This window comes from Coloeus monedula (genome assembly GCF_965178545.1).
Source record: "Coloeus monedula genome assembly, chromosome: 7".
NCBI classification, from domain to species: Eukaryota; Metazoa; Chordata; class Aves; order Passeriformes; family Corvidae; genus Coloeus; species Coloeus monedula.
The window spans coordinates 20,967,525-20,992,590 of NC_138787.1; the positions used below are offsets into that span (position 1 = coordinate 20,967,525).

The 25,066-nt window shown below is 37.2% G+C and overlaps 1 protein-coding gene across 1 annotated transcript in view; it reads left to right on the forward strand.

Moving 5' to 3' along the window:
- The window catches only part of LRP2 (LDL receptor related protein 2), a gene marked incomplete at both ends in the record, with an annotated part of 116,877 nt that overhangs the window by 60,084 nt on the left and 31,727 nt on the right, over window positions 1-25,066 (forward strand). The window contains 21 exons of the mRNA XM_082285402.1: window positions 3,119-3,285; window positions 5,738-5,881; window positions 6,793-6,902; window positions 7,772-7,949; window positions 8,269-8,482; window positions 8,937-9,176; window positions 9,310-9,498; window positions 10,479-11,399; window positions 11,944-12,109; window positions 12,592-12,750; window positions 13,687-13,976; window positions 14,968-15,171; window positions 15,544-15,786; window positions 16,830-16,955; window positions 18,592-18,711; window positions 19,553-19,684; window positions 20,573-20,774; window positions 21,224-21,519; window positions 21,960-22,476; window positions 24,230-24,382; window positions 24,837-25,007. Coding sequence (XP_082141528.1) covers window positions 3,119-3,285; window positions 5,738-5,881; window positions 6,793-6,902; window positions 7,772-7,949; window positions 8,269-8,482; window positions 8,937-9,176; window positions 9,310-9,498; window positions 10,479-11,399; window positions 11,944-12,109; window positions 12,592-12,750; window positions 13,687-13,976; window positions 14,968-15,171; window positions 15,544-15,786; window positions 16,830-16,955; window positions 18,592-18,711; window positions 19,553-19,684; window positions 20,573-20,774; window positions 21,224-21,519; window positions 21,960-22,476; window positions 24,230-24,382; window positions 24,837-25,007 — 4,942 coding nt within the window. The remainder of the gene's footprint in view (window positions 1-3,118; window positions 3,286-5,737; window positions 5,882-6,792; window positions 6,903-7,771; window positions 7,950-8,268; window positions 8,483-8,936; window positions 9,177-9,309; window positions 9,499-10,478; window positions 11,400-11,943; window positions 12,110-12,591; window positions 12,751-13,686; window positions 13,977-14,967; window positions 15,172-15,543; window positions 15,787-16,829; window positions 16,956-18,591; window positions 18,712-19,552; window positions 19,685-20,572; window positions 20,775-21,223; window positions 21,520-21,959; window positions 22,477-24,229; window positions 24,383-24,836; window positions 25,008-25,066) is intronic.

Here is a 25,066-nt window from a genome sequence, read left to right on the forward strand (position 1 = left end):
TTAATCTGGGTTCTTGCGCCTAAAATCACTGAACCTCACAATTTTGATATTTGAAAACCTAATTTTTTGTTCAGATATAGTCCTTCCCCATTTTATGCCCATTTCTGATGACATTTTTGTCCATCGGGATAAATAGCATCAGTAGTTCTCCTTTAGCACTGGTATGTTTTGTTTTGTCTATATTTGAGGTGACTATCACACTCTTTCTCAGCCCATATTTTGCTAAGAAGTAATTAATGATCTTTTGATTTCCTCTAATGAGGCAAGATGTTCTTCCTCTTACTTATCACTCTCTTCAGCCTATCAGAACTAATGCATTTTAGAATTCAGATCAAGATTTCTCATCTTCAGCTTTTTCCCTCTCCAGTGTAAAAAAGCAGAAGGTGCCAAATGCAGAATGTCTGGAAACATGGCATAAAATTACATGTGGTTATATGTGATGCAGCTATAATAGAACTAACTTTTGTAAACAACTTCATATCAAAAAATACCACTGAATTTTCTTTGGATAGTCCACAGATCTCAGTGATTTGTATAAGTCATTTAGCCCATTCATTTAAAAAGAAGTCACAAAAATTCAAATTAGTGGTAGGCAATTTGTGACTAGAAATTTGACCACATTGCTTTTTTCAGATGAAGCATTCATCATTAATTTTTCCATCAATTGTACAGATATTAAGTGTGCTTTGGTGCCTGCCTATAAAGGAAGCTTCAAATCACTGAAATTTAAGTAGAAATTATCTTTGGGATGAGCTAACACTAGAAATCTGTCAGTCAAAAAATCCTTTTCTTTTAAGACTTTTAAAACTGTCTAAATGTTAAAGGCCAGTATCACGTTCTTTTCCTGCTTGATACTTAGCAGTGTGCTATTTAAAGGGCTGTATTGCATTCACATTTTTCTTAGTCAGCAGCAAGGGAATTACCAATTTATATAATCTGAAATGAAGTGTGAATTTATTGAAGCTATTACAAAAAAGAGGGATTCTTTTAGAAATCTGCACTTGTTAGATTATGTGCAGGTTTATAGAGGGATCATGATGGAAGAAATGGAGCATGCCAGTGATGAAGCACATGCACATGTAGAGGTTGACCCAATTCTGTCACTGAATTGGGCTCTTGACTTTTCTTATCTTTTCTTTTCACATGTTGCAAATTTTCCTGTGTCTGCTTCGGTACAACTGTGGCCCTTTTATTGACATAATTGAGAGAGAAGTGGAAATATCTTTCTGTGAAGCCCAATTCTTTTGAACTATATGGACTTATTTTTTTCTATTTAGATGTATTTTATACAGTTAAAACAGTATGTAGAAAACATCTACCGATTTGGGTAATTTAAAAAGATGTATTTGCTGAAGGTCAGCACACCAGAAAAAGTTATAAAAAATATACTTATTCTTTTCACTGTAAAATATTTTAATAATTGCTAATGATTAATGTTGCTGCCAATGGCAGAAAGGTTGGAACTAGGTTGGAATTGGATCTTTAAGGACCCTTCCAACCCAGGCCATTTTATGATTCCATGATTACACATGAATAGGCATTTGCCATTTCTGTGCTAATCTTTACTGTTATCCTTGCTGTCACTGTTTACTTTAATAGGCCAGCACAATGTTTCAGAAGTAAGATTAAACTGAGCTGCATGCATTTGTTTGCCCAGTGTCTCTACAAACAACAGTATTGCTGATCTCTGCCTACTTTGTTTGCATGTTAAATACTACCAACTTCATGTGGATGGAAAGGCATTGATTCTAGGATTGTACCATTTTTAGCTTTATATAAGATGAAGAAAGCTCGCCTTTGTGCTTATTTTATTTTAAGTTGCATTTCAGGTTGATATAAAAGATGGTAATGTAGCAAGCTGGCTTGGAAACAACAGAATTTGTGTATATCAAAATATTGTATTAACATGGCACATGTGCATATTTAGTATAACAATACATTAATTTTATATGGATTATTATTTGTCATGTAAATTGTATTAAGAATTGCAGAAGTTATATTAATGCCAATCTGATGAACCTACACAGGTTTTTATATCTCTATAGCCCAGCAAATTTGCTCTGTTTTCTGTCATAAGAATGAGGAGTAATCAGGCTGTGTAGATTTGCATAGGTGTAAAACTTGAAGTAGTGAGTTAAATTTGAAAAATACTTCTAGCAGCCAGAGAGAAGTATGGAGAATACCTTTTGAGAGGTGCAGTGATGCTGTGTTTAGTGGCTTTTTATGTCAAAATTTTTACTGCAAAATTTATATAAATGTATTAAGCAGCCAATAAAGAAAATCAAAACTAAACCAACCAAGTCTTTGATCTATTGTAAAAGAGGAAATGGGTTACTGCTACAACAGCCCAGTTCCCTGTTCAGTGGTAGCTTGTGCCTATGGGAAGAAGAGGCTAGAATTTGTTCTCCAAAGAGCAAAGCACAAGGGAGAGGGGAATCCCTGTTCAGGAGATTCTCTTCCCCTGCTCCCTAGCAGATGAGAAATGTAGTTGCTGACCCTCACTCTGCAGCTCTCTGATGCATTTTCTCGGATCACCTGATGAGCTGCCCTCTTTAAATAAGATTTAAGCATAAGGGCACAAGTTTACCTAAAAGTAAATATACCATAAGGGAGTATGTCTGCTCCCTTAGGGATAAAACAAGAAAACAGTGCTGCAGTTACATTTAATAATAATGATCAGCAGTTGCTGCTGTGACATTGTTCTTTGCTTGTGAGTCCTGCTTAACAGGCGTTAGAACCCATTTCAGGCAGGTTCTGCAGAATCCTCAGAGCTTTGCCTGGTTCCCCTTCTCAGAGATTTGAAAAAACAGCTTAGAGCAGCTGCACAAATATCCTTTTTCTCTTGTCTGGCAGTGAGTGATCCTGCCTTATTTACTTCCTTCTGCTCAGAATTTGTATTGTGATTGCACGCTGCTGAAACTTAAAATGTTACAACAGTTTCAATAGCTGTTACATCATTCCTAGTGAGGGAAAAAACTTCTTTGTAACTGGTTTCAAAACCTCGCTGGTAGTACTGAACCATTCTCAGCGTCAGGGAACTTTTGGGGGGAGGGGAAAACATATCATAATGCCATTTTCTTGACCAGAAGCAACTCTGAATTACTCTCTGTTTTCACAGTTGAACACCCTTTCCTTATTGCTGTAAGAGATAATATAATTTACGGAATTTCTCTGAACCCTGAGGAAAAGACAAATGATGCTATGGTTCCAATAGCAGGAGTTCAAAATGGTGTTGATGTTGACTTCGATGACTCTGAACAGATGATTTATTGGGTTGAAAATCCAGTAAGTTAGTATTTGTGTTCAAAATGTGCACTAAATTAAAAAAAAGTTTTCTTTATTTTTAAGGAGTGTTTAAGACCGAAATATATTAGAGAGCTTGCTGATAAGAATTTTGATAAATAGAAAGGAACGAAGTGGTGGGTTTTTTGTTGTTGTGGGTTGGTTTTTTTGGGTTTTTCTTTGATTGGTTTTTCTCCTAGGACAAGTAAGGAAGCTTCATCTCTTTTGTAAGGTAGTTCTTATTTTTGTCAGCAGAAACATTTGATTAATGTTTTTTCTGCCTCAGAGATGTGAATAGGAAATATTGGAGAGCACTGACAGACCCATACGCTCAGCCCCGCTGTGCTATACTCTACTCTCTGTCCTCTGTCGACTTAAGACTCAATTCTGCAAACACAGCCAGAACACTTCTCCATGGGAGCAGTACATTGGACACAGTGACACTTAACATTAGTTTGAATGTATGTGCCTCTAATCTGAGCACTTAATGAAGTAGCATCATAGAGCGAGACATCTTTTTCTTTAAACAGAAAATGGTTGCAAACTCACAGTAATTTCCAGGTAGTACATATGAGGCTTATAGATTTAAAAACTAATTTGAACTAATTTTTAATAGGTAATTATAATTGTTTGACTAAGTGCTTTTAATGCTGGTCATGAACTAAAAAATGATATGTGTTCCATAAGGCTAGCTTGTCACAAAAACCCCCCAAAAACAACAAAAAAACTCCATAATTTTTGCAGGATGGACACTTCAAAAGAAAAAATCAATGGCAGTGTGTGAGACATGTGATAGGAAACTTCTGATTCTGCAATATGTCTTCACTCTTGGAAACTTAAAAGCAGTTCTTTTTGTCAAGAAAAGCAGTAATTAGGTCTCGGAGAAGTATGATGGTAGATAAGGAGATTTCTGTAATTATGTTTTGACAGAAACAATTCACACAAACTTGTTATGTTTCATCCACACAAGATTTTTGCTTTTTTCCCCAACCTGCTTTCTTTACATTTTGCAGCTTTGAAGTAAATACAATTTTTTAAATGACTAATTTTATATTGTATTCTGTGCCGCTCATAAAGAAATTACAATTTGTTTAATTATTTGTTCTTTTAAAGTTAGAATGTTTAGTTCAATGAAGTATTTAAACAGACCTTTTTAAGGTAACCTTTGCCCAAGAAGCTACTTACATACCTGATAATCTGTTTCATCTTCCCTGCAGTCTGAGAAAATATTCTTGACAGATCTCAGCCAGCAGATACAGCTGGCATATACAATAATGGCGGAGGTCAGGGGCTGATACATACATTAACAGCAAGTTAAATCCTGACAAGTGAAATGCAGGTGCCTTCACAGGCCAAGGGTTAGGTGTTAGCTCTACTTTAGGTGGGTCTTGACAAAGCCTGACAAATGTGTGACTATGGGCTGTGCCCTCTAACTGTATCCCTGACCTGCAGGCCTCAGGCTTCTGTTTCTCCTAAAAAGGGCTGAGACACCTGTGTCAGTCATGGATTGCTCTCTGAAAAAAAGATATTTCCCTGGTTTCTAATGACAGAAGCATATTTGCCTACTTTCTTAATTGTAGTGCTTGTCTATTACCTCAAGGCCTCTTCCTTAACACCACATTTTGCCTCCATCCATCCTCCTCCATCCTTGCATGTTTGGCTTTTCTTGGGATTTGTCTACACTTTCATAGTTGCTGTAATCTCACTGCCAGTGGTGGCATCATTTGAAGCTGTAGAGTTCAAGTGTACATGCATCAGCTTGTTCACCCTGTCTGAAGCAAAGTTAGGAAAGAGAGATAAAAATCCCCCCGTATTCTACTTGAAAAACACTTCCAACATTTTATTATCTTTAACTGTCTTGTTCCATAGGTTATTAATTGTAAATTTCAATAATAGGCAATACCCTCTCAAAGTAGGGTAAAAAGAGTACCAAAAATTATCCCGTTTTCCTACTTTTTTTTCTGAAGGCCTGGGGATTCAAGGACAGGTTAATTTTTAAATAGCACCATGTTGTTAGGATTCAGCAAGAAGCACTCTACTTCTGTCTAAGAAATTTTAGTTATTTGAGACAGCAGTAAGCTTTGTCTGGAGTTCTTGTTCAGATTTTTGCTGAGATGCTGATTGCTTTTTGAAGCATGATTTTCAATTCTGTACTGAGATATTTAGACGGCATACTGATATCATGGTAACAAAGGAATTAAGAATATACCTGGAATGATCACTGCATCCTTTTCTAAAAGTTGACTCTACCTTGTTCCTTCTCTGAGATGGCAACTGCAACATGTGCTCCACTTTTTACTCCTGGCTCTGCTCTATCTCTGCCTCTGCCTTCTCCCTCCTTGAACTGGGCTAGTGTTAGAAAAGATTGCAGTATTAAAGTGTTCATGTAGTTGGAATAGAAGAGTGTTTTCTGCTCTTGACATTTTTTTCACTTTTGTTATTTTTTTTTTCCAAGGGTGAAATTCACAGAGTGAGGTCAGATGGAGCCAACAGGACAGTTTTTGCTCCAGCAGCTGTTATTGGTGCTCCTACTGGTCTAGCATTGGACTGGATGTCTGCAAATCTGTATTATAGTAACCCGGGGACACAATCAATTGAGGTAATTATTTGAGAGGGACAATTGGAAAATAAGAGCCTAGATTTTTCAATGCTATGTATACAGATTGAAATTAGTAATATTTATTTGGTGAAAAACTTAAATTAGATTTATTTTAAAGTGCAATCTGTCTGTAGAAAAATACTTTACAAACTTGAACAGAAACTTAAATTTGAACATAGCCAAAAAGATTGAAAGCAATATATTCTGCAAACTTTATTTTTGTATAAATCTCTATTTTTTTTCCCCCTAAAACTCATTTGGCTTCCAGTATTTAACGCCCAACATCTCTAATGACTAGAGTTGCTAATGTTACTATCCTCACTTCAAATCAATGATCCCAATGCCTGTGATAATAAAGGAATGTTGCCATTGAATGCAGTGAGATCCATTCCCAAATGCTTTGATAACATATTATGTAGCTTTCTGGAGGCAAGAAGTCTCATGGTATGTGAAGGATAAAATTGTCCTTTGGGGAAATGGAGGATTAGTAATATATAATACAGTAATGACTGTGAATAAGCCCAGTCATTAGTGTTCTTGTTCCAAAATAGAAATGCCAACTATTAAATTAAAAGGCAGCTAATTTGAGCAAATGAAATGGTATCCTTCCTAAATCAGAATTTCATCAACCCATTCAGGCCTTGAAGATATTATGGAGACTGAGAGATTAACTATTTTTATAGCTAGGATCCTTTCTTGTAGGCAGGTTCTGAGCTGCAAGCAGCTTCTTCAAGGGGTGCATGTTAGAGAAGGGCGATGGTTAGAGTACAGAACAATGTGCTTTTTCTTCATGGTATTTGAGAAAGTCTTCTGAATTTCAATTCCCTGTTGATTTAGGCTTCATTCCTGTAAATTGAAAATGTACCATAAGTTCTACATTGCATGGTCTGATCACTTCAGTGTTTGCATAGGTCCTGAAGCTGCATGGTGACATAATGTACAGGAAAACACTGATTACCAATGATGGCACCTCTCTGGGAGCTGGCACACCGATTGGTTTGGCAGTTGATCCAGCAAGAGGGTAAGTTTCCAAAACTGCTGTTGTATTTGCTCATGAGTGTATTCTCTGTATTTTTCTTAATTTTTCAGGGTTTTCAAATTTCATCCTGGATTTGACATTGTTTTTTGTTTGTTTCATATTGGTGCAGAATTTATTTACTCTTTTTAAGCGGTAAAAAATAATTGCATAGCTTCCTAAATTATTGTATAGATGTTCATTCTCCTTGGTTTACTATATCCTTGTATAGTACCATTTTTTAATCAAAAAGAATCTCAGAATATTATGATTGTGAAAAAATGCCTGAGAAATGGGAACCCAGAATAAAGAGAACTCCAAAGTCTTTCTGTAAAATATCTTGTGATGTCTGACTTGAGCCTATCTATAGTAGAAAGACACATTACATGGGAAAAATGTCACATGATAAAAAGAACTAAATATAATTTTGCTGCTTGCTCCTAAAAACAACAATTTGCCTTTTTTCTGTTTCATATAGATTTTTTTCTGACTTTGTAGTTTTAATTGAAAATTGAAACCACACCCACTCTGAAATGTTGCAGCCATCTGTGAAACAGAATTATTATTCTCCTCCTTTTTTGTTATAGTCATAATACTCTAGTGTGTTTACCTGCTGATGTTATAGTGGGACGATATAGGCAAGGTTATGGGTTTCTAAAAATTATTTAAGAGGCATTCTTCTCTTGAGAGAACAAGCATTTTTCTCTTTTTCAAATAAGTTCTTTTTCACTGTGGTTTGATTCAACATGAGCTCTGTTCAGCATGTGCTGAAGTATTTGTCTGACAAAGGAATTGGTTTTAAGCATATGCTCAAGTGACTCTGGTCCACTGATTTCTCTTGGCAGTTTTGCTAACATATCTGATGTCTGTTACAGGAAGTTGTACTGGACAGACCAGGGAACTGACAGTGGAGTCCCAGCAAAGATTGCCAGTGCAAACATGGATGGCTCAGGCATACAAACCCTCTTCACTGGCAACCTGGACCATGTAGAGTTCCTTACCATTGACATTAAGGAACAAAAATTGTACTGGGCTGTCACAAGCACAGGAATGGTAGGAGGCTTTTTTAAATAATTGCTTCTTTACCTGTTTCTGCATCTATGGTTCACATGAGTGATTCTATTACTTCAGTTTTCTCTTATAATTGGGAGTTACAGGACCAAGCAAAATCTGGATAGCTGTTGTTATTAAATACCATCAAAAGTACAAGATCAGAAATCACATGCTGCCTGCCCTTTCCTTCCTACCTTGTACATAGAGATTTCATGCACAAAAGAGATTTTAGTAGCATGTGTTGCATTTTAGTTTTGTATTATAACATTGAACTGTTATTATAAGAAATGTAATCATATTCTTTAAACTGATTTCTTAGATTGAGAGAGGCAATGTGGATGGTACAAATCGTGTGACTCTGGTGGTTCATCTTTCTCATCCCTGGGGAGTTGCTGTATATGGTACCTTTCTGTACTATACTGATCGAGATTATGAAGTGATTGAACGGGTTGACAAGGCCACCGGCGCAAACAAAGTAGTACTGAGAGATAATGTCCCAAGATTGAAGAGCCTACGTGTGTATTACAGAGACAGTGAGTATTTGCTAGAGAGGTGTTTCAGGATATTCACCTTGCAAAAACTTGAACTTTCCTTAGACAGAGAATGTATACTCTTTCAAAGGAAATGCTTTGGTTTGGCTTTCAGGAAAGGTGTCAGAAGCATTTTGCCTGGTTTTGGTAAAGAGATGCTCCACCATCTAATTAAGGCATCTATTGGCTCATGTAGTTTTACTAAAGTAGTGTTGACTAAGAAAATTTGTTACTTTAGCTTCAAGTTTTATCTGATTCTTGGCCGCATTGATCTTCAAGGACAAGAGACCAGCAAACCCATTGCTAATACATCTGTGCTAAAATGTATAATGATTAGGATCTTTATTTTTTCACCTGATTGTTAAGACTATACAAGTGTATGAATGTGGGTATATGTCCATGGGTGTTTGTGATGATACAGTTGAGATTTTTGTTTTACAATGTATGTCTTTTGCAGATTCTGCTGGTTCCTCAAATGGCTGCAGTAATAATATTGGAGTTTGCCAGCAGCTTTGCCTGCCTGTGACTGGTGGATTATTCTCCTGTGCCTGTGCTACTGGCTTTCAGCTAAATCCTGATAACAGAACCTGTTCCCCATACAGTTCATTTGTAATTGTTTCTATGCTCTCTGCAATTAAAGGATTTAGTTTAGAGACATCAGATCACTCTGAAGCCATGGTACCACTAGCAGGAAGAGGTATGTGAATATTATAATAGGAAAAAATCTTGTCATGCCTAGTATTTTGGCATTCCTTTCTGGCACAGCACAGGTTTTAAGCAAGTTTGTTTATATAAAAAATCATTAATTCATACTTTTCAAAATATTTCAGGACGAAATGCACTTCATGTGGATGTTCACATGCCTTCTGGTTTCATCTACTGGTGTGACTTCAGTAGCACAGTTTCTTCTCAGAATGCAATACGTAAAATTAAACCTGATGGTTCTTATTTTAGAAATGTTGTTACAAATGGAATAGGACGAAATGGGATTCGTGGCATTGCAATTGACTGGGTAGCAGGTAAGCACAGCTGAATTTAGGAGAATGTTATTCTTTACATATTATAAAATTTTTAGGCTAACATAAACAGATTCTAATGGAACTCTTTTGAATGGAAGTACTAACTAACTTGCGGTTTAATGCACTGATTTTAAAATAAGAGGAAGTAATGAATGGCTCTTACGTTTTATATATATGTGTAAAGATGAAAGTTTATCAGAGTAGATGTATAGAGCCTTTTCTCTCCTGATGCTTTAATATTTGTCTTAGACCTCTCCTGTCTGTACATTTCTAAGTAGCTGTGTACTATCATTGTGAAAACATGAACAAGAGAAGAATGCACAAAACCTGTCTCATGACATCATAAATAAGAAAATTATCTACCCTCAGATTTCTGTGTATGAATATTACAATGAAAAGTAAAAAAAGCAGGAGAAATATTTTATCTTTGAACTGTAATTTCCACATGTGCACTTCCTGGTCCTATTTAAACATATTAGAGATTAATTCAAATATTAACTCTTCAGAAAGTATTAATCAACAATTGCTGCTAATACTTTAGTTTTGTGTGTATATATATATATATATATATGTACTGTATATATGCTTTGCAAAAGTTCTTCAGTTGATTGATAGGCTTGTTGGGATGAGTTTTAGGATAATCATCTGCTGTAAACATTTAATTTAGTTACTGTATACAGTCCTGTGTCTTAACATGGATTTCATAGTTGAGTGTTTTAAAAGGCAACTATACTACTGATAACCATGACAATCCATGAGGATTTAGGAATTAATTGACTACTGTCAGTTTGGCTGTCTTCTTTCTAATTCATCAGATTGTAGGCAAGTACCTTTTGCTTCCAACTACTAACATATTTATGATGGCTATTCGTTTTGTGGTTTGGTATTTTAGCAGCTTGTGTTTCTCAGGTATTGATGCTGATATTAACTTTCTCTTTTGCTTTTCTGATTTGATTTGTTTTGGGGTTTTTTATATACAGGTAATCTTTATTTTACAAATGCATTCCTGACAGAGACTTTTATAGAAGTTTTGCGTTTGAACACAACTTATCGCCGTGTGCTTCTGAAAACTACCATAGATATGCCAAGGCACATAGTAGTTGACCCAAAAAACAGGTATCTCTTCTGGGCAGATTATGGGCAAAATCCAAAGATCGAACGTGCATTTCTTGACTGCACCAACAGAACAGTTCTTGTGTCTGAGGGCATTGTCACACCTCGTGGGTTGGCCATAGATCACAGCAATGGCTACGTTTACTGGGTGGATGATTCCTTAGATATGATTGCAAGAATTCAGCCTGATGGTGGTGATGTTGAAATTGTACGTTACGGCAGTCGCTATCCAACTCCATATGGTATCACTATCTTCGGCAATTCCATGATCTGGGTGGATCGAAACCTGAAAAAAGTCTTCCAAGCCAGCAAGCAGCCAGGCAACACTGATCAGCCAACAGTAATAAGAGATAATATCAATTGGCTAAGGGATGTTACAATTTACAACAGTAATTTCCAGTCACGTTCACCCTTTGATGTCAACAACAATCCTTGTTTGGACAACAATGGAGGTTGTTCTCACCTCTGTTTTGCCCTCCCTGACATTCAGACACCAAAATGTGGTTGTGCCTTTGGAACACTAGGCAGTGATGGCAAGAGATGTTCCATTTCAACAGATGATTACCTAATTTTTGCTCTTGAGAATGCCCTCAGAAGTATTCACCTAGATCCTGAAAATCACAGTCCTCCCTTCCGCACAGTCAATGTGTTAAGGACTGCTGTGGCCCTGGATTTTGACAGCATAAACAACCGAATATATTTTACACAAAGTTATCCTTCAGGAACTGGAAGAATAAGTTATGTTAGTATTTACTCAGGAATTGGCTCTCCAACTGTAGTCGCATCTGGTAAGTGTGCTGAATTATCGTATGAAGTAATCAGATATTAAAAAAAATGGACTGCAGCACCTCGCACTAGCTCCACAGGGATTTTTATGCTAAAGGTCAAATTGACCACTTAGTTAAGCTGTCTAATAAAATGCTCCTTTTGCTTCCTCATTTTTTCCTTTTCTGAGATTCTTATATCATCTTGATCACAATGAAATGGAAATAAAACCTGGATAGGTATTATTCTGTATATAAAATGATACATGATAAATTAAAATTATGTGTAGTAAATTAATATTATGGAGTGAGGGAGGATTCCTGCTACTTGAAGAACAGCAACCAGAACTTCAGTCTGTGTGAGGAAAAGGTCTTTGTAACACTATTGTATACCTAGGACTGCCTGAGTCCCAAGTATTAGTACTTCAGGTTTTTAAATGGATGTATTTGCAGCGGTACCAATGGCATTTCAAAGAAGTCTTTGATGTAGCCAAATTATAATGAAGAATGTTGCAGTATCTTAGGAAACCGTGCTGAGCCTGTGTGTGTTTGCTTGCATGTGTCTAAGACCTGGGAACTCCAGATGGCATAGCCTTTGACTGGATCAACAACAGAGTTTACTACAGTGACTACCTCAATCAGACCATCAGCTCGATGGCTGTGGATGGATCAAACCGCACAGTGATCGCCCGGGTGCCACGGCCAAGAGCCATTGTATTAGATCCCTGCAGAGGGTATGTGCTGCACTTTGTTTTGACTGCAGGTGAAACTACAATTTAGACTTTGACAGAGACTGCCAGACATTTCCTGTAACCCTAACCCTTTTCCTGTTGTATTCCTTGAATGCTTCAGAAGAATCCTTGTTTCAGTATCAAAACACTTCCTGCGAGGATGGGGGCATTACTGTATTATATTGTGCTTTTAATTTCGGTACTGGTTATACTGTGTTATAATTAAGAAAGATAAGAAAGAGATTAATTGACTTTAGCAGATTCACATAGGAGCTGGAAGAAGTTTTCTGAAGTTCCCTCCAGTGGACCCCAGTGATCCCTCTAGAAGATTCCCTTGTCAGTGTGAGCCAAAATAGAGGAAGAAGATCTTTTCCTGTAGTTTTGCACTGCACACCTCAGTGAGGGACACCAGGGTGGAAATACCACCAAAAGCAAATGAGCTTTGTGAGTTATATTTTATGAAAATGTAATCATGTTATTGATAGGTATATGTACTGGACTGACTGGAGTTCAAATGCAAAGATTGAACGAGCTACTCTTGGAGGAAACTTCAGAACACCTGTTGTGAGCACAAACTTGGTATGGCCAAATGGACTTACCCTGGACTATGAAGAACAGCAGCTGTACTGGGCTGATGCAAATCTGTATGTATTGACAAGACACTTGTTTGTTTACATTTGGTTAATATTTTAATAGCTCTATTATTTATTTTTCCTAATTTCTAAACTGGTTTTCAGTATTTCAGTTGAATTGGGTGCTTGGCATAATAGGATGTTAGAGTTACTTAATAGCAGTGCAATGTCAAGTTTTAATATTGATGTGAAACTACTCTGCAATAAGAAGTTATATTATGTCACAGGGTAGATTTTGTTCTCTGCTTTATGCACTTGTACCCACTGTCAGTTTGTTTATCTTACATGCAATTCAGGACTTCAGTAACTGTCTTCGTTAAAAAGTACAATCCCATTACACATTTTACACTATTCATTGCTTATGGTTAATGCCTGTCACCTGTGAAATTTGGCCTGATATTCTTGCTGTTGCCTACCAGACAGAGCTCTAGCCTTGAATTTACGCCACAGTACTTCTTCCACCACAAGGAAAGTTTTAAAAAATAGTTTAGTTTTCTAAACATTCAAATTCACCCATGGTCTCAGAGAAACCACTGCAGCAATCAGACCTTTCGCTTCTGGTTCCTTCAGCATAGAAGTTCTTTTTCAGACTTCTTTGCTCTATCAGAAGAGTGTTGTCTGTAATGTAATAAATCCTGTGGCCTCTTCCTCTATGAAATCGTCTGTGAAGAAGGTGGTTTTCAGGATTTATCTGCATGCAGGAGGGCAAGACACTTGTAGTGGGATGTCTATTTTAAGAGGAATTCAGGATGTCAAATGAAACATACACTTTTCTGTTTCAAACTATAGTTAATGGAGGTGAGGGAGCATAGCAGCATCCTAGATATTTCAGCAGTGAGCACTGCTGAAATGCTGGATGTCAGTTGCCAGACTAATTAGGGCATGGTTTTACACCTAAGTTAGAAGACTTCTTTCTTTTAAAATGTAATAATTTCTTTGTTATTGTAGGCAGAAGATTGAGAGATGCACTCTCTCTGGTACAAATCGTGAGGTAATTGTTAGCACTGCTCTGCATCCATTTGCAATGACACTGTTTGATCAGCACATATATTGGACAGACTGGAACACACGAAGCATTTATAGAGCTAATAAGTATGATGGTTCAGATCAGATTGTAATGATCATGAATCTTCCACAAAGACCAATGGATATTCATGTCTGGGCAAAAAGTAAGCAGCAGCAGTGTATCAACCCTTGCAACCAGTTCAATGGTGGCTGCAGTCACATCTGTGCACCAGGTAAGCTGTTATGCTTGATGACTGTAAGCTATTACTCTTTCCTGTATTAGAGTTTAGACTATAACAATTCTAGGCACATGGGGACAGCTGAAATATTTCTAAGTGTTCCCAAATTTTTAATATCTATTTTATTTAAAAATGCAATCACAATGATTGCCATTTAAGATCATGGTATTTCACCAACACACCTAGGGGTTGTATCTGAGAATCCTCACAACTAAAAATTATGGGTTTCTGTAACTTAAACCAAAGCATTGTTTTCTGGAGTTTAAACTTTTCTTGAATGAGACATGAAGTGAGTGCTGCAGGATATGCTTACCTTAGGAGTATATACTCTTACTGTATCAGATGTTTCCTACAATATATTTTAAAAACCTGTATGGTTGCTATTTCTTTATTACATAAATGTTATAGAGCTGTTTCATGTGTTACAGATTTTTGGACGTTATGGTCCTTGACTTTGGAAAACTCATTCAATGCCTGTTTTCATTTGTAGTGTCTTAAATACCATTAAAAATCTGTCTTGCCTGAAAACAACTCAAACTTCTCATTAATTTTGAGAAGAGCAGTTTGTCAGTTGGAAGAAATTTTGAACACCTGTTTTGATTTTGAGGAATAAAGTCTCAGTGGGTATAGTTGTGATATTTGAAAGCATCACATACCATCTTGCTGCCACTAAAAAGCTATTTGGACAACAAGCAAATACTAAGATACTCCAAATTCTGACCTCAGTTCCTCTAAGGAACTCTGAAGTAACTTTTGTGGGTTTTAATGGGTTTGCATATGCTTAACTGAGATAAAAGTCTGGCTAAGTCACCATACTATCATCTAAGTAAATAGATTGTACAGGAATTATGAACATTTCTTTCCCTTTTCCAGTGTTACAACTATGAAAACTTTCATGGAACCCTATATAAAACATCAATATTAAATTTGTTTCCTTTTCTTTGTGTCCTTTTTTATTTTTGTAAACTGTCAAACATAAATTTAGGTCCAGCTGGTGCAGAATGTCAGTGCCCTTCTGAAGGACACTGGTATTTAGCCAATAACAACAAGCACTGTATTGTGGATAATGGTACCAGGTGTGACACTGGTTTCTTCACATGCCTTAATGGGCACTGTATCTCTGAGCGGTGGAAATGCGACAATGACAATGATTGTGGTGATGGCAGTGATGAGTTGGAAAGTGTGTGTGGTAAGCATTTAAAGTAACTGCTTTGGAGAGTATAATGTCTTGCCTGTTCTGTATTCTCTGTCACTTTTATGCCTTTATGATCATGGATCTTATGGCTGTAGTTTGGAAATGATCCCTTGCTTGCCCACAGATTTGAGGTCTGAATCACTAGTGGTTTGCTTTAGAATCCAGAAGCACTAGAGTATTGAATTTTTGTCATGTATAGCCAATTTCTGATTTTTTAATTCAAATATGTATTTTACTTTTCATGCAGTCCGTTTTGCAGCTGTGTTTGCCCTGGCAGGTAAAAATATTGTGATTTTACTTGTTACTTTGTCAGAGAACTTCAATTATATTTTATCCACATTTTTTTTTCTTTTTAACTTTCTGCAGCTTTCCATACTTGTCAGCCAACAGCTTTCACCTGTGGCAACGGGCGATGCGTACCCTATCATTACCGCTGCGATCATTACAACGACTGTGGAGATAACAGTGATGAGCTTGGCTGCTTGTTCCGAACCTGTGACTCCCACACAGAATTTACTTGCAATAATGGAAGGTGTATAGCCCTTCAGTATGTCTGCAATGGAGTAAACAACTGTTATGATAATGGCACCTCAGACGAGAGGAATTGTCGTAAGTTGAGCCTTAGTACCTAGTGCCTATTTGAGTCTGACTCTCTAGATACTAAAGGAAGAGGGAAGTGTGGTTTTGTGTGAAGAAATCTGACAAAATCAGCAAAAAGGACAAAAGTTTTTTCAATTTACATTGCAGGTATTGTTTAGTGTTATTTGAAGCAAATAGAATTGCTAAATCATGTTCTGGAACATCCTAAGATACTACATAATAAATGTTGCTTTAAGTAGTCTGCCTTGATGCAACAAATACTCATGCAGTATGTAATGTTAATTCTTGTGAGTAAACCTATGGATTTCAAAAAGATTATTTCAGATAAATTGGAGGTAAGGTTTATATTTTTGCAGGATCAGCCTGGAATTTGGCAATGGCTTTTTACTTTGTGTTGTGCTGTATTAGTTATACTAGATTTAATCCTCAGGAGTGTATGTTGTGATCCTATAATGGCACAGTTTAAAATTATATGCCTTATACAATTATCAGTTATGTTTGTTTTAGTTAAGATGTAAACTGTGATTGGTTCAATATTGACTACTTATGCAGTTCATGAAAATAATAACATCTATGCACTAAGATTAAAATCTTCAGTGAAAATTTATATCTGGAGTTTAAGAAATTTATTAAATTTTATTTAGATTTTTTCTCCATTTTGTGTGCCAACTGAATTTTTTTTAAAACATTGTTTAAAACATCTTGGTTTTTTTTTTGTTCTCAGAGAAATCAGACTATTTGCAATTCCTCATCTGTTAGCCATTTGTATTTGGTCTCATGGTCATACCCTACCAGCTGGTTGCAAATGTAGGCATTACAGTGTGAATACATGTCAATTTTCATTCCCTCATCTTCAAGTATTGGCATGTGGGTGTTTTGATCATGTTTTTGTCAGGACTTCCATCAATAAAAGCAATGGTTTAACTGCTCCCATATAGCATGAGCAGTATGAGTGAATCACTTTAGCAAATGAGTGACGTGGGACTCTTTTCAACAATGTTACATATCAAATAGCTCTACAGCACTTTTGCTTTTTTTCTCCCTCCTTATAGCGGAGCGTACGTGCCAGTCTGGTTTTACAAAATGTCAAAGCACAAATATTTGCATTCCTCGAACGTATTTGTGTGATGGTGATAACGACTGTGGAGATATGAGTGATGAGAGTTCTACTCACTGTGGTAAGTTAATAGGGCCTTTGTTACTTCTCTGATACTTCTGCAATTTGTTCCACTGCTCTTTACTTTTAATATAACTCCAACTGTTCTCAAAACATCTACTTTTTTAATACTGAAGTTATATATGCATGGTACTATTAGCTCCTAATTATCTAAATTATTCTTTTATCTAATATAAAAGATGATAAATTTTTGCAGCGTTTTAATACAGCATTTGAGGATTGTTCCTTTTGCTTATTCTGGTCTGTATTTCTTATTGTTTTTGCAAGGTGTTTGGCACTTAAATATTATAGAGAGCTGTCTTTTTCCACAACTTTAACATTAGAATATTTTTCCATCTAACTGAATGAAATTGTATACGGTCTCAAATTTATTTTAGCTCTTTCATGTGGTTATGTATGCTTTAGCATATGATTTGTTGTTCATTGTAGCTTCCAGTTAGGGTATTGAAGTGCATTACAAACCAGATTAACTTTTCTAGGACATTTTTATTAGGTAGAAGTTAGGTAGTACTTTTCCCATATAAAATATTAGGGATCAGTTTATAATACATAATGGATGTTTTCAGATAATGATTTGGTTTTAGTATTGCCTGAGCAGATTATTTTTGCTTTCACTATTTTTCCTAAAGGTACATGCCTTTAGGAAACTAACTATGCCACAGTTTTTCTAAAATATAAATTCAATTTTTGTGACCAGAATGTGGCCACTTTTATTATGGACACCAATGTGTCTAGAATATGTGGCTAGAGTGAGCCTTGTTCTGCTTGTGAAAGGTGTGCTTTGTCCCTTCTACTGTTTATGTCCCTGCTGAATTACTTAAATTGAGAAGTGGTGAAGGACAAGGAAGAGGGAGAGAAAAAGAAAATGAGAGATGAAAGAAACCCAAGACATTAATGAGCAATAGTTAACTTTGATTTCCATCATTAAAGGCACAGGGAAGAGCAAGTTAAAAGGCCAGACTGAATCCTTCTGGTATTTTGAAACCATCAGAGGGTACAGCAAAGTATTGGTAACTACTGAAGTAATTGTCAAAATCACTATACATGCCAGGATCAAGGGGCTCAGCTGAAGTGCAGAGAGTACTTGCAGCATGCTGAGCTGCAACTATTCAGTGTTATGGTTTGTTCTTCACTGCCATTAAGAAAAGATTTCTACTAGCAAATGAAGAAAAAATTGGTATGAGGAAAACTATCTACCGTGAGATATTACTTCCTTAGTGCACATTTTTATTTCCTGTAAAGCACTGAGTCTGCTATGCCTGGTTTGGGCACTGGAGAAATGCATATATTGGACTGTGGTCATTTTCCTATGCATACATCTCAAGTATAAATGTAGAACATATGTATAGTTGCTGCATGCAATCCTATTTCCAGAGCAAATTCTGTCTACTTAGTAGCTGATATGTATGCCCTGGGAGAAAATTAAGCCCATTTCTTTGCATACAAATATCAAGCTAGTTTGTACCATGAGCTCTTTCCAGAGAGGCTGAGAAAAGACATCTTTCCTAGCATAATTTTTTCTCTTTCTTTTTTGGGGACTGTAATAATTTTTGCATAACATGGACTCAAAAGCAACTTAAAACAAGTTGGAAAGGTAGCAGAAAAAAAAGAAGTCATACATAGGTTTTTTCTTCCAGTGTCTCTTACTTGCACAAATAGTGAGTTTCGTTGTACATCGGGACGTTGTATTCCTGCTCATTGGTACTGTGATCAAGGAATAGACTGTGCTGATGGCTCTGATGAACCTGCATCTTGTGGTAAGTCTGCACTCAGAAGATACAACATGGTGGATTATGGCAAATCAGTAGTTTGTCTTGCAGGCAGAAGCTTAATTCCCGACTAAGTGGAAAATAAGTATCTTTTGGGTTTTATTCAGTGTCTCTAATATGAGTCACTGAGTAATCTGAGTCTTAAATACTTAAAGCTGCGTATGGAGTATGAAGGCTTTAATTGCAACAACTGAATGCTTGTAATGGGATTACTCTTAATGTATAACCTCCTATCTCTATAAGACTATGATAGTAGTGAATCAAATGGCAAAAAATAGCCAGTGTTTTGATATTACTTTGGATGTAAAAGCAGATTTCATGCTATACGGAAAGTATGCATGCAGTACTACATTTGGGAAAAAAGGGAATGTGGGATGCAGAGGGGAAGAGTGTTGACACAGTATATGGGTATCATAGTATTACAGTAAACAAATCCTGTATGTACAATAGAAACTGACAGGAATAAGCAGAGGAGTAGGGTAGGAGGTAAAAAAAAGGACAGTAATTTCCAGGGAAGAAGAGAAGGAGCTAACTGAAGTCACTGACAATTGATATTATAACATAGTTATTATTCTCACTGTAAAAGTAAGAATAACACAAGGCAAGATTCTTCTATGGTTTCAGCAGGGCTGGTAGGTCACTTTGCATATTATTGGAGTTACACCTTTAGCCTAAGAAAATGTTTTGCAGCTTATACATTAACTATTTACACTTCAGCTTTGATTTTAAATTTCACTGTCATAAGCTTCTCCCTGAAATACAGTTCTCAGCAGGTTTCATGGCAGTGCAGGTTAGTTTAACAAGGAAAGTGATTGTGTTCATTTTTAAGTGCCCCAAATGCGGACTTGTTCGAGTGACCAGTTCAGATGTGATGATGGCAGATGTATCCCAGCAACATGGATCTGTGATGGTGATAATGACTGTGGGGATATGAGTGATGAGGATCAAAGACATAATTGTGGTAGGTGGTTAATGCAAATAGATACTACACTTTGTTTGTCCTGCAGGTATTTTTTAGAAAACAACCAACCCTCAAACTCTCACCCACTGCCAATTTTTCTACCCCATAAAGGTGCACATTAAGTGTGAGGTACAATCCTTCTGTACCTTCATTTTCATGATATTGAATCAAAATTAAATACTTTGTTGGTAGTAAAACCCAACAAAGCATTGTTCTAATTTCGCAATTACTCTTTGAATTGCTGAGTTGAAATGGAGATATAATTAACCTGGATTGTGTGTATGATCTGGGCAGCCAGAGGAGCTTCAGTGGAGATACTCCCTGGTGATCATGCACTGCATCAATATGTGCCATATTAATAACCACATTTGTGGCTTAATATCTGAACAAAATAAGCCTATCTGTTCAGAGAGTGAACAAAGGGAAGGAGGTTCACCAAACCTAGTCCCACTTATTGATTTTTTTGAGAACAGCTGGTTATACTTGTAGTCCTTGGCTGTACTAACTGTAATGGTGCTACCTCTGTTTGCTCCCTGGAGCACAGAACACCTTGAACAAAATAGGGAATCGAGACTGTCCAGCTCCCAGAAAATGTGGCTCAGCTCCCTGAAATTCTGGCTGAAAAAGCTTATATTGAGAATCCAGTGATTTCCACACATGTCAGCATTGCCTAAGGAATTCTTTGGCTCCCAGTCAGCCCCTATGAAGAGTAATGTGCAGTTTTGTACATGAGAAGGTACCTATCTCTGGTATCTATCTCTGCATGTGCAGTAGGGCTTGGCTCTGTTACGGATTATGGGTGGATATCCAGGCTGTTGGTGTGTGTGGTGGAGGAGGGTGTCACATACACAGAGTATAACTTGGTTAGTGAACATGGTTTTCCTTCAGCAAACCGCAACTGCACAGCGGCAGAGTTCATGTGTGCCAACAATCAACCCCCACTCAGGAGGTGCATTCCTCGGGCATGGGTCTGTGATGGTGATGCTGACTGCAGTGATGCTCTTGATGAACACCAGAACTGCACACGAAGATCTTGCACAGAAAATGAGTTTACCTGTAGTAATGGCTTGTGCATCCGTAACACGTACAGGTTTGTAACTACTGAAGCAGCTGTAGAAATTCTCAAAATTGCTTGTTGTGAAGGAGCTAATTCAACCTTTTTTCCTCACCATTAGTTGTAAGTAGATCTACATATTGTAATGAAACTATTTATCTGCTCTGCATTTGTGCGTTAGCTTTGACTCAAAAATGCTCTAGAATTTTCTATGTTAATATCCCCATTGCTCACCATTAACATTTAATCCTTCTTATTGTCATTAGTAACCTCTCCTAGGGTGATTCTGTCCAGCCTGTAATGCACATGGAGAATATAGAGGACCCACAGGTCAGAATATATAATATGACCCCAGTTTCTGAAAGTCTCTTCTATCGGAGCCAGTAATACCGGCCTTCTTTGGACATTGGGAGAGTGTATCTATCCCTCTGCCCTGGAGACAGTGATTGCCTTCTTATATTTGAAGAGTGTTCATTCTTCTTCAGGTGTGATAGGCGGAATGACTGTGGTGACAGCAGTGATGAAAGAGGATGCATCTATGAACCGTGTCAACAGCACCAGTTTACTTGTCAGAATGGGCGCTGCATTTCCAAAGCCTACATCTGTGATGGGGATAATGACTGTGGTGATGAATCTGATGAGCTGGAACATCTCTGTAGTACACCAGAAGCAACCTGCTCTCCCCATCATTTTAAATGTGACAATGGAAACTGCATTGAGCTGGTTAAAGTCTGCAATCGGTTGGATGATTGCTTAGATAACAGTGATGAAAAAGGATGTGGTATGTATAGATTTATTTGTACTGTCTAGTTAAAAAAGCTTAGGCACCTTTGAAAAAATTAAAATTATAAGAAAGGTATCTTTTAAATTTTTTTGCTGTAATTAAATCATACTTATTATGTGCTGTTTTAACTGACTGTGACAATGAGCTAATGATATAAACAAAATATATTTCATACACTGTTATGTATTTCCCTTGCATTTCCAAAATATGCCATAGTCCATAGTTTGCACTTAGGGTGTTTTGTGACAGACTTCAGAGGTGGTAGAATAATTTAATATTGGATTAGGTTGTTTTCTTTTTTTCCTTTATTACGGCAGCCCACATCCACAATCAGCATTTTCAGAGGGTAGCAGGGAGAGAGAGAAAGTGCATTGGAAAGTGACTGCACTATTACCCTGCTAGCTGGTTCCTTGAATAGAACTCCTTTCCTTCCCCAGGTGTAAATGAATGCAGTGACCCTTCAATCAGTGGATGTGATCATGACTGTACAGACACACAGACAAGTTTCTACTGTTCTTGTCATCCCGGATACAAACTTATGTCTGATAAACGGACTTGTGATGATATTGATGAGTGCAATGAAACTCCATCAGTATGTAGCCAGATTTGTGAGAACACAGCTGGCTCCTACATCTGTAAGTGTGCCCCAGGCTATATCCGGGAGCCTGATGGAAAAAGTTGCCGACAAAATAGTAATATCTCCCCATACCTTATTTTTAGCAACCGTTACTATCTGAGAAATCTCACAGCAGATGGCCAGTCTTACTCTCTCATTTTGCAAGGACTGAGAAATGTGGTGGCACTGGACTTTGACAGGGTGGAAAAGAGGTTGTACTGGATTGATGTGGGGAGGAATGTCATTGAACGAATGTTCCTAAATGGAACAAATAAGGAGGCAGTGATAAGTGATGATGTGCCCAACGGGGAAGGTATCGCTGTTGACTGGGTTGGCAGGTAAGAAAATATGTTTTTTGTCTTTCTGGGCTACTGAAGAAATGATGTGTGAAGGAGTTTATCTGAAGGGTTTTTCCTCACTTCATATGAAATTCCTGATGAGTACTGAAATAGTTTGGAATGTGGATGCAGCGTTATGCAACTGCTCTGAAACTATTTATCAGCATCTAATACATAACACTGTTCTTTACTCTCATATGTAGTATACTGAGGTTATGTCAGACTTGCTCTCTCATCAATCAGTCGTTTGCTAGCAGTTGTTGGGATTGGGATGCAGGCTTCACTGCATAAACAAAATACTGTAACAGGTAACTAGATTCCAGTGAAGTAAGTAATAGTAAGCCTTAATGAAATTTAGCTCCTGTACCAATGTGAAGGGCGTGTGTCTTTTGTTCTTGAAAAATGCACCTGACACACTCAAACAACATGATCCATATAATTTTCTGCCAGGAGGCCAGCATATGAGTGAGGTAATTGGAAAACACATCTCATTATGGTAAATTTTTAATTGCCTGCTGTGTTTCAAAAAGTAGTCTGATTTACTGCCACAGAACCTCTGTCCTTATGTGGTGCCCACTCTGACAGTGTTCTTGCTCCTGATTTCCAAGTGCAGTAATATAAGTATGAAAAGTCTAAAGAACATGGATCAGACTGTAAACTAAGAAGAATTGTTCAAGAAGTCACTTTGGGAACTTCCATGAGAGTGTTTATATGAATATGTCCATATAAAAGTTTTTATGTTTAAACCACTTTGTCTCTAAACCTAATAATAATTAATGTTCCCAGCAACCCCAAATGCTTTATGATTCATGGAGAGGTGAGGAAGCAAAAGACAAATTTTAGCTGAAATGGTCCTACTGCTTCATTTCTAATACAGCTTTTGAATTATTTCAGCTACCATTAGTTATGTCTTCAGTCAGTTCTTGTTTAGATGTTTCAGACAGGCTGAAGGACAGTACAGTGGTTGAATTTGTCTATTTGTTTTCAGTGCAGGGAGAGGATTGGAGGATGCTGCAAGGTGCAGGTTGGAGAAGACTACCTTCTCCTCCTTCCTGGTGGGAATGGTACTGCTTAGGGTGATGTGGGCAGAAATTATATCTGTCAGGCTCTTTCTGGAATGACACTGTGGATGCTGGAGCTGACCAGCTCTGCAGAGAATTTCAAAGTACCCTGCTGTAGTTCTAATTGAATTTAATGCTTCGTTTTGATGGAGGCATTTAAAAAATCATTCCTACTGCTTGTATGATTTCTTTGCTTACAGCTGTGTGTAATTCTCAGGGAAGGTAACAGAAGTGTTAGAAAATTCTAGGTGAAGTTTAAATTAGGGTGTCAAACTGCTCAGGACTTTTCTACCTGTTTGATGAGAGCAGAGGTGGCAGCATGGAACAGTTCCTGATTCTCTACAATATCTTACAGCCCTGGTCACAGTCCATTGCACTGCATGTCTGTTTTCCTGCTCCTGGCCATTGTTGGTAGGACAGGAAGGGAAGAGGGGTTTAGGAATTTGTAGGTGAATGGCATATTAGTACTCAACTGGGCACCTGCAAGTTTGAATTTGGCACCACTGCTTGGGCTTACAGGAACAATAGGAGAGAAAAGGACAGCCTGGAGCATGGTGTAGAAGAGATGTCAATGAAGCACATGTTCCTTTACAGTAGATACATTGCTTCTAGGAGAAAAAAAAATTTAAAGATGCTGTGAAGCAAAATAAGGGAAAAAATTAAATAATGTTAAATAAATTAAAATATTTCAGAAAATTGTACTGGGTGGATGCCTACCGAGATTGTCTCTACGTCTCTGAACTTGATGGAAGATTCCGGAAAAAACTGGTGGATCGGTGTGTGGATGCCAACAATACTTTCTGCTTTCAGTATCCCAGAGCAATTGTTGTTCATCCAAAATATGGGTATGACATTTCAAGAGTCCTTTTCCTTTGCTTGCAAATAATCTTGCACTATTCTGAAAATCTGAAGTAAATTTTGGCTGCTTACATTTAGATTTCTGTGGTGTTAGTACTTAGTTGCAGCTTAGGAAAAATAGTAGCTTGCCTGTTGTAGGTGTATATGCATGGCTGTCAGCTACCATTGAAAGTGGAATTTGTTTTCCTATGGACTAGAAAGTTCTGATTGCAAGGCTAAAAAGGTTGATAGAAATGAGTGTAGTTCGGTAGCTGTTGGGGCTGGCATTTTGAAGGCAATTGTGACTGCACAGTTGTCTGCTGTAGCAGTTAAACTAAGAAATACATTATCCTTCTTCTTCATCAATCTCTGCTTTAGTCCTGTGGCAGAAAATACTGTATTTGAGACATAGCTTCTAATATTTACTTCAACAATCCTAACTATAAGTATTCATTTGAACAGACAGATTTACTGGACAGACTGGGCAGATCGAGCCTATATTGGACGAGCAGGCATGGATGGCAAGGAGAAGACTGTGATCATCTCTACAAAGTTAGAGTGGCCCAATGGACTTACCATAGATTACACCAATGACAAGCTCTACTGGGCAGATGCCCATCTAAATTATATTGAGTATGTACACAGAAAATATTGAAACAACTGAATAATTGCTCATATCAGATTGTGGTGGG